At 56.3% G+C, this 9,530-nt stretch overlaps 1 protein-coding gene across 2 annotated transcripts in view; it reads left to right on the plus strand.

The window, feature by feature from the left end:
* The window catches only part of PADI4 (peptidyl arginine deiminase 4), a 28,269-nt gene extending 21,963 nt beyond the window's left edge, over window positions 1-6,306 (plus strand). For both annotated transcript variants that reach the window (XM_086364228.1, XM_086364234.1), the window contains 5 exons: window positions 2,136-2,277; window positions 2,533-2,635; window positions 3,464-3,534; window positions 4,036-4,176; window positions 5,568-6,306. In XM_086364228.1, coding sequence (XP_086220354.1) covers window positions 2,136-2,277; window positions 2,533-2,635; window positions 3,464-3,534; window positions 4,036-4,176; window positions 5,568-5,801 — 691 coding nt within the window. In that variant the 3' untranslated portion in view covers window positions 5,802-6,306. The remainder of the gene's footprint in view (window positions 1-2,135; window positions 2,278-2,532; window positions 2,636-3,463; window positions 3,535-4,035; window positions 4,177-5,567) is intronic.
* Window positions 6,307-9,530: the final 3,224 nt, after the last annotated feature.

Here is a 9,530-nt window from a genome sequence, read left to right on the forward strand (position 1 = left end):
GGGAGTGGGGCGCAGCAGAGGCCAGAGCAGAGGGCTTCCCTGCTGGCTCCTGGCCAAGAGGGCTCATAGGGGACATCCCTGGGGTCCCGTGGTTTAAGACTCCACGCTTCCAACATGGGGGGCGTGGGGTGGATCCCTGGCTGGGAAACGAAGACCCTACATGCTTCTCAGTGCAGAAAAAAAAAAAAAGAGGACTCAACAAACTTGAGGGACTGTGGGGAATCAAAGCATACAGCAAAGAACACCCAGTGAGGAGCCCAGCATGACCAAGCTCACCTCGGCCACCTGCATGCCGCGGGTCGGTGAATGTTTGCTGAGCATCTGCTTTGCGCAGGCCCTGTGCCAGGAGCCGGCAGGGAGTGCGGCCCTGGGCAGGACGGGCAAGCCCTGCCGCTGTCCTGGTGGGACGATGTGCCACAGAAAAGCTAACAAATAATTTCCAGCAGTAAAGAAAGCACAAAAGTGGGGCAGAAGAGGAGAGGGAAGCGGGGCAGGGAGACCGAGGAGGGCTTCTCTGGGGTGGGGCCCGAGGCCCGATGACAAGCAGGACGTGGCCGCGTGGAGATCCGGAGCAGAGAGCTCCTGGGCAGGGGCTTCCCTGGTGGTCCAGCGACTGAGACTCCGAGCTCCCAACGCAGCGGGGCTCGGGTTCGACTCCTGCTCAGGGAACGAGATCCCATATGCAGCAGCTAAGAGTCTGCGGGCTGCAACCAAAGCGTCCACAAGCCACATCTAAGACCCAGTGCGGCCAAATAAATGAATAGTTTTTTTAAAAGATCATGGGCAAAGGCCCTGAGGCAGAAATGAACTTGGTGGGTTCAAGGTCAGAGAGGCTAAAACAGAAACCGAGCAAGAGTGAAGGGCTGGGTCGTGAGGGTCCCTGGAGGTCACGGCAGGGGGAGCATGGAGGCCGGGTCACAAAGGTCCCTGGAGGTCAGGGCAGGGGGAGCACGGAGGCCGGGTCACGAAGGTCCCTGGAGGTCAGGGCAAGGGGAGCACGGAGGCCGGGTCACGAGGGTCCCTGGAGATCAGGGCAGGGGGAGCATGGAGGCCGGGTCATGAAGGCCCCTGGAGGTCAGGGCAGGGGGAGCACAGAGGCTGGGTCATGAGGGTCCCTGGAGGTCAGGGCAGGGGGAGCACAGAGGCCGGGACAGTGAAGGGGTATGCCCGAGGACGCACAGCTGACAAGGGGGCATGGACTCGGTGGGGCCAGCTCCACACCCCCCGCGACGCTGCTCACGACACCAGCATCCAGGCAGAGTCAACAGGCAGCGCTTGCAGAGGCTAAGGACTGGTCCTACGTCCTTCACTGACTCCATGCCTCGGTTGTCCCCAGTAAAACTGGGGTGACATTTTCTAAACTTCTCAGGTGGTAGGAGATATGATAATAACAAAAGGCATCCCAGGGTCTGAATCCCTTCCCTGAAGAATCCTGACCGCTTCACCAAGTCCCAGGCCCTCAGAGACTTCCTTGGTAACTCCCACCCTTGTGGACGCCCCCACTAAGGGAAAGCGTTAGTCACTTGGTCACTTGTGTCCAACTCTTTGTGAGTCCATGGACTGTAACCCACCAGGCTTCTCTGTCCATGGGATTCTCCAGGCAAGAATACTGGAGTGGATCACCATTTCCTTCTCCAGGGGATCTTCCCAACCCAGGGATTGAACCTGGTCTCCTGAACTGCAGGCAGATCCTTCACCAGCTGAGCCACCCGGGAAGCCCATCTCCCATTGCTGCTGTTGCTGTTCAGTTGCTCGGTCACGTCCAACTCTTTGTGACCCCATGAACCGCAGCACACCGGACTTCCCTGTCCTTCACCATCTCCTGGATCTTGCTCAAACTCATGTCCACTGAGTCGATGATACCATCCAACCATCTCATCCTCTGTCGTCCCCTTCTCCTCCCGCCCTCATCTTGCCCAGCATCAGGGTCTTTTTCCAATGAGTCGGCTCTTGGCATCAGATGGCCAAAGTACCGGAGCTTCAGCTTCAGAGTCAGTCCTTCCAATGAATATTCAGGGTTGATTTCCTCTAGGATTGACTGGGTTGACCTTGCTGTCCAAGGGACTCTCAAGAGTCTTCTCCAGCACCACAGCCCAGAAGCATACCTGTCTCCCCATAACACCCTGTGTTGGCAGCCAGGAGAGCCAGGAGATGCACCGGGCCCTGCAGGACTTCCTGGGTGCCCAGCAGGTGCAGGCCCCGCTGAGACTCTACTCTGACTGGCTGTCTGTGGGCCATGTGGACGAGTTCCTGAGCTTCGTTCCGGTGCAAAAGAAGGTGTGGTCTGGGGGGGCTGCCTGAAGGAAGCCACAGGCCTCCTTCCCAGGTTCCCAGACTCAGCTCTGCCTCTGCCGGGGAGGGTGGGGGACACTGACCTTATCTTCCCAAATCTTTCTCCCTCACCCAGAAGGGGGCATGGAAGAAGCAGCCAGCCTAGGTCCAAGCCCCCACTCCCCACACCCTTGGCAGAGCCTTCCTCCCGGGAGCCCCAGGGACCAAACTAACCTCTGACCGCAGGCTTTCTGCCCCCAGGGCTTCCGGCTTCTCCTGGCCAGCCCCAGGGCCTGCTACCAACTGTTCCAGGAGCAGCTGAAGGAGGGCCACGGGGAGGCCCTGCTGTTTCCAGGGGTCAAGAGTAAGTCGGCCGTGCCTGGTCCTTCCCCGGGAAGCTTCCTCTGCCTGCATGTGGTCTCCCATCCCCAGATGGAATCACTCAGGCTGCTGGCATCTTCCGCCCAGCCACCGGGCACCCGGCGCTGTGCCGGGCACTGGGGGTGCCTCGTGAACAGGGAGAGGGAGGTCCCTGCCCTCGGGACTCACAGTCCGGGGAGAGTGAGTTCAGGAGGCAGCAACACAGGGGCTTTGAGGGGTGTCTGGGAGGAGCCCCAGGAAGGCTTCCTGGAGGAGGCAAAGATCAGGCCTGAGTATGAGAGGTGAGCAGGAGTTGGCCAGATAAACGGGGCAGTGGCATGGGGACTAAAGATAGTCCAGATAATCCAGGCAGAAGGAACTGCCAAGGCTCAGAGGCAGGAGAAAGCAAGAGGACCTGAAAAAAAGTTTAATCCGGATGGAGCAGAGAATGAAATATTTTTTTCAATGATGTGCACAGACTGAGGCTGGAGTCAGAGGTTGAAGTCACTACAGCTGAGGGTTTTCACGTAGTGTCTGTACAAGTCCTGGAGTGTCAGGCAATGGTCAGGCCTGTGTTGCCCCTCAGGAAACAGGATCCCTCTGGAGACGAGAGAATTTACGGGACTGAAAGTAATGCTCTTAAGAACTTACCCCGTGTAAACTACTTTATTAAAGTCATTTACCTCCCAGATACTCATAACAAACCTGTGTGTTCTGAATCATCACTGCCCCCATTTTATAGATGGGAAAATTGAGTCCCTACTGGACCTTCTGGGAAGAGCAAAGTGGATCTCTGAATTCACCTGCTTCTTTTTCTTTTTCTCCATGACAGAAAAAAAACAGCAGAAAATAAAGGACATTCTGTCAGACAAGAAACTGAGAGAACACAATTCATACGTGGAGGTACTAGCCTGGCCATTCAGGGCACGTCACAGCCCCGGCCACCTGACACTCGCCCCCACCCCCACGCCCGGCTGTCTTCCCTGAGGTTAGAAGCCCAGGACAGAGCCTTCCGGGTGATCAGTGCCGGGATCTGGGTCAGTGTGTGTGTGTGTGTGTGTGTGTGTGTGAGAGAGAGAGAGAGAGAGAGAGAGAGAGAGAGAGAGAGAGAGAGAAGAGTTGGCAAAGTCAGAGAAAGACAGGGCAGACTCAGAAACAGGCGCGGAGGCGTGCAAGAGGCCAAGCGCTGGAGTGGCGGGAAAGGCAGGACACTGAAGCAGAGCCCGGGCAGGGGCTGAGCAAAGGCGAGCAGGAGTGGGGCCAGGAGGTGCCCCGCTGCCTTCCTGGCCCTGTCTCAGGTCCTCCGGTTAAACCGACCGGCCTGCACCCCCACCCCCGAACCCCGAGTCCCCGCCCTGCCCCGCCCACCGCCGCCCCACCTCCACCCCTCCTCCCGCCCCCCAGAAATGCATCGACTGGAACCGGGCGGTGCTGAAGAGGGAGCTGGGCCTGACCGAGCGGGACATCGTGGACATCCCGCAGCTCTTCAGGCTCATCAAAGACTCTCGAGGGACCCCCAAGGCCGAAGCCTTTTTCCCAAACATGGTGAGGAGGCGGACCCCTGAGCCCGCCCAGCTTTGCCCGCAGTCTTAAGCCCAAGAGGCCACTTGGCTGTGGATCCAGCAGGCTTGGCTGTCTCCTCACCCCTTGGGGTTTGCGTGGCCCTCTCCAGCTTACAGCACCTTTAAGAGGCAACCACCTAGGGGTGAATGACTGTCGTCACCCCGCTTTACAGATGATGCGCAGGGGAGTCAGGTCTCTGGCAAGAGCTGGGGTTCAGAGCTTGGGGTGTGGCTGCACTGCCCGCTGTGGGCTCCCTTGTGTCAGGCCGGGTGGTCTGCAAACTGGGTTCTCCGGGACCCTGGGGTTCCAAGACAGGGCCTCCCTCGCATGGTTTAGACTCGTCTCCGTTTTACGCTTTGAGATATTGCAGAAAATTTTGCTTAGAAAAAAGATTCCTTGGCTCAAACAAGACAGGAGGGAGCACCATCCTGCTAACGCCCACTGCTGAATAGTTCCTTGGCCCCAAGCATTTCATTTCTTTCTGCAGTCTAGCCCAGGGGGAAAGAAAGCGGGTGCCTGAGGCTGGGGCTGCAGCGTCTCAGAATCGGCCACCCTGAGGGCTGACTCGGTTCCTCCTCCCTGTGAGGCCTCACAGGGTGCCGTGATGGGAGCTGGGGCGAGGGCCTGGGTGTGGAGCAGGCGGAGCAGTTGAGAGTGCCAGGCAGCCGGCACGAGTCTGAGAGCCGAGATGTCCCTTCAGTGACTCAGCCCTGGAGACTGACCCTGAGCTCACTGCACGGTGCCCAGGCTGCAGCCTCATCCAGCTGTCACACCTGGAAATGTGTTTGGTTGGCTCTTTCTGCTGATGAGGCGCAGAGGCCAAGTGACTTGCCCGAGGCCGCACAGCTGTAGAATGGTCCTGGGATTCGAATCCACAGGCCGCCTCCCAGGGTAATACCTTATTAAACCACTGTGGAGGAAACACGGTCGTTTACATAACGCATTGTGTATGGAAAGTGCTATGAAGTGTGTAGTCACTTATTCACCGGATCGTAGTATCGACAGGTCTGCATTAAGTGCCTCCTGTGTGCCAGGCACTGAGCTGGGGGCTGTGGGAACCCAGAGGATGACCAGTTGCCAGAGTCTGGAGAGCCACAGGCTGCTTCACAGACGCCGTGGCATTGGAGCCGGGCCTTGAGGAATCGAGTTTGCCGGAGGGTGGCAGCGAGGGGGGCGGGAAAGGGTTGAGAACATGGAGTCCAGAGTCCGAAGGCTTGGGTACAGGACCTAGCCTCACTCCCTGGCCTTCAGTAGCTCACATCGCCTTTCCGGGCCTCCGTTTGCTGGCCTGTGAAGTGGGCTGTTATAGGGGACACTCAGGTGGTGCCGCAAGCCACACGCGGCTGCCCCTGACCTGGGCGCCCGCTTTGCAGGTGAACATGCTGGTGCTGGGCCAGCACCTGGGCATCCCCAAGCCCTTCGGGCCCGTCATCAACGGCCGCTGCTGCCTGGAGGAGAAGGTGCGGTCCCTGCTGGAGCCGCTGGGCCTCCACTGCACCTTCCTAGACGACTACTACGCCTACCACGTCCGGCAAGGGAACGTGCACTGCGGCACCAACGTGCGCCGGCAGCCCTTCTCCTTCAAGTGGTGGCACATGGAGCCCTGAGCCGGCCGCCTCGGGAGGCTCCTGGCCTGGATTCGGTGGCACATGGAGCCCTGAGCCGGCCGCCTCGGGAGGCGCCTGGCCTGGCTCCGGCTTAGTTACGTGAATAATTTCGGTGCTTTGTCTCTGTTACAGCAATTTACTTCTCATGTTTAGCTGTTCTATACTCACGAAGGGCTTTAAAGCAATGTTCTTCTATTTTCAACAATAAGCTTGATTTTTACAAGACTATGTTAGAAGGTTGATCCCAGGGTGATGGTCTGACCTCCTGTGACCCACCAAAGCATTAGAGATGGGAGCAGCATCTTTCCAGCAGCTGTGATTTCCCAGTTCTAAGGATGGTCAATTCTTACTCAACCGGCCCATCAACTGATACCTCCTCTCTCCTAGAGGAGATACTTGTTTCTGCCAGATTTAATTACCGAAAAAACACCCCAACACACATCTGGACCAAATATTCGATAACATCATTTATCAAAATAAATTTATTAAAGGTATTCAAAGACCACTTCAAGGTTTAGCTGCCATGAGGACCGTTTTTGGCGCTCTCGATGGACACAGTCACTCATTCCAGGACTCACACCAACCGACAGTTCAAACACAGACCGTCTCAGCTTTAGAGGGACGTGAGACAACAGTACTGCAGATCTGTAGTCGTGAAGCGAAGTCGCTCAGTCGTGTCCGACTCTTTGCGACCCCGTGGACTGTAGCCCACCAGGCTCCTCTGTCCGTGGGATTTCCTGGGCAAGAATACTGGAGTGGGTTGCCATTTCCTTCTCCAGGGGGTCTTCCTGACCCAGGAATTGAACCTGTGTCTCCTGAGTTGTCAGGTGGATTCTTTACCACTGAGTCACCTGAGAAGCCGGAGCAGCCCTTCTGTTAGTCGCTCAGTTGTGTCTGACTCTTTGTGACCCCATGGACTCTAGCCCGCCAGGCTCCTCTGTCCATGGGATTCTCTAGGCAAGAAGGCAAGAATACTGGAGTGGGTTGTTGTTGTTCATTCGTTCCGTTGTGTCTGACTCTTTGCGACCCCACGGACTGCACCACACCAGATTTCCCTGTCCTTCACCATCTCCTGGAGCTTACTCAAACTCATGTCCCTCGAGTCGGTGATGCCACCCAACCATCTCATCCTCTGTTGTCCCCTTCTCCTCCTGTCTTCAGTCTTTCCCAGCATCAGCATGTTTTCCAATGAGTCTGCTCTTCGAATCAAGTGGCCAGAATATTGGAGCTTCAGCTTTAGCATCAGTCCTTCCAATGAATAGTCAAGGTTGATTTCCTGTAGGATTAACTGGTTTGATCTCCTTGCAGTCCAAGGGACTCTCAAGAGTCTTTTCCAGTACCATAGTTGGAAAACATCAATTCTTCAGAGCTCAGCCTTCTTTTGGAGAAGGCAATGGCACCCCACTCCAGTACTCTTGCCTGGGAAATCCCATGGACAGAGGAGCCTGGTAGGCTGCAGTCCATGGGGTCGCTAAGAGTCAGACACAACTGAGCATCTTCACTTTCACTTTTCACTTTCACGCATTGGAGAAGGCAATGGCAACCCACTCCAGTGTTCTTACCTTGAGAATCTCAGGGATGGGGGAGCCTGGTGGGCTGCTGTCTATGGGGTTGCACAGAGTCGGACACGACTGACGTGACTTAGCAGCAGCAGCAGCAGCCTTCTTTATGGTCTAACTCTCACATCAAATTACTGGAAAAACCACAGCTTTGACTAGACAGTCACGACTGAGCACAGCACAGCAACTTTCAAACATCTGAATTGAGATTGGTGACTGTTTTGTGTCTGGTTCCTGGAAACAGATTCTGAGATGAAGGCTTCCTCGCAGGAGGTTTTTGGGGGGCTGTGGGGGTGCTCTTAGGAACCACACCTGGGAGGGTATGAGGGCGGGGCAGCAGGAGATAATGAGCTGGGAAGCAGCGGCCACCGAAGGTTTGGGAAACCCCCCCGGGACGCTCTGGGGCTGGGTCCTCAGAGTTGTCCTGAATTGAGACAAGCAGCCTGCCCGTTGTCTCCCCACGGTGGGTGTAGCTGCCCCCAAGGCGGGGTGATGATGACCTCGGGAACTGGCAGCAGACGATTTTAGGAGGGGACTTGCTTCGAGCAGCCAGAAGCCGTCGCCTGCAGCAGGTGGGGAGTTAGTGCCTCCGCCCCAAATACCACGGTGTCCGCCAGGAACACTGGGACTTGACCACCTCAGAGTGATGCGGAAATGTCACTGCGGGGCTGAGGCAGGACTTCCTACATGGGATGAGCATGCGTGGAAGTGTAGAGATCCATGCAGAGCTGTTTTAAGGTCACAAACACCTCGCTTCATTGGGAGACCTGGGGAAGCCCACTGGGTTATTTCGGCCCGGCATGGGGAGGGGAGTGGGGGTCATTTAGTCATTTGAGGCCACAAGAGTGTATTGAGCACCTACTGTGTCCAGGCCCCTCCCTTTTGTGGGTGCTGGGGAGTCAGTGGCGAATAAGCATCCCCTAGAGGGGGAGTAGGACCTGCGCTAGACACAGCCAAGCCCCTCTTGCGCCTGAGATGTCTCTGTGCACCAGGCCGAGGGCCCCCCACAACCATACTCGGAGCCCCACACAAGGCAGGGCTGCCCCCGGGTGGGAGGGACCGAGCTCCCGAGCTGTTCTGCTCCAGAGCCCTGAGCCCTGAGCCCAGCCCTCTCGAGCCCTCCCTAGTCAGGCCGCCCCACCCACCAGCCAGCCTCTGGCTGACGTGTATGAGCAGATGGCTGGGTGTGAGTGAAGGGCCTGCCCCCTTCAATTCCAGGAAGCTCACACTTGGGGTGTGAGCTTACACATGGCCGGTGCCTCCTATCTGAGGGGCTAAAATTTTAGAGTTTTCCTGGCCACCCCCTGCCTGCAAGAGCCCCCAGAACAAAGCCACCCCTGACAGTTACACTGCAAACTTGAAACCTCCAGCAAAGGTTTTTCTTTTAATCTCAAATTCACCAAGCCTGGCTCACTGAGTGACCTTCACACGGTACCCAATTTATGTCCCCCCAGGCTGTTATATGTGGCTTAATCATCACAGCATCACGTGCCAGGGCAAAAGATTGAAAACAAATGTCTGTTAATGATGAGACTTACTCGGAATACTACACAGCCCTGAAAAAGGATCGGGGTGCTTTTTCACACACCTCATACGTACATGATGTGAAGAACTTCTGAGTTATACTGTGAAGTGAATGTAGCAAGGTATGGAACACTGAGCAGTATAAAAGTGAAGGGAGGGGCGGACATAGGCTCTGTTGGCTTCGTGACCTGTAACATCTGTTTGGAAAGATTTAGAACCCGATGCCACTGGCTGCATCCACATTAGGGAACTAATGGGAGAGACAGGAGGAGGGGAACTGTGTTGCAAGCCCCCTTTTGAACTTGGACCCATATGACTGTCATATGTATTCAAGAATAACCATCAGTTCAGTTCAGTCGCTCAGTCGCGTCCGACTCTTTGCGACCCCATGAATCGCAGCACGCCAGGCCTCCCTGTCTATCGCCAACTCCCGGAGTTCACTCAGACTCACGTCCATCGAGTCGGTGATGCCGTCCAGCCATCTCATCCTCTGTCGTCCCCTTCTCCTCCTGCCCCCAATCCCTCCCAGCATCAGGGTCTTTTCCAATGAGTCAACTCTTTGCATGAGGTGGCCAAAGTACTGGATTAACCCACCCTTAAAACAGTCTTAAACTTCGCTGGTGAGCCCCGTGGGCTAGAGCAGGTG

This window comes from Bos grunniens, chromosome 2 (genome assembly GCF_055505025.1).
Source record: "Bos grunniens cultivar Pamir isolate PY7600 chromosome 2, Bosgru_T2T1.0, whole genome shotgun sequence".
NCBI classification, from domain to species: domain Eukaryota; kingdom Metazoa; phylum Chordata; class Mammalia; order Artiodactyla; family Bovidae; genus Bos; species Bos grunniens.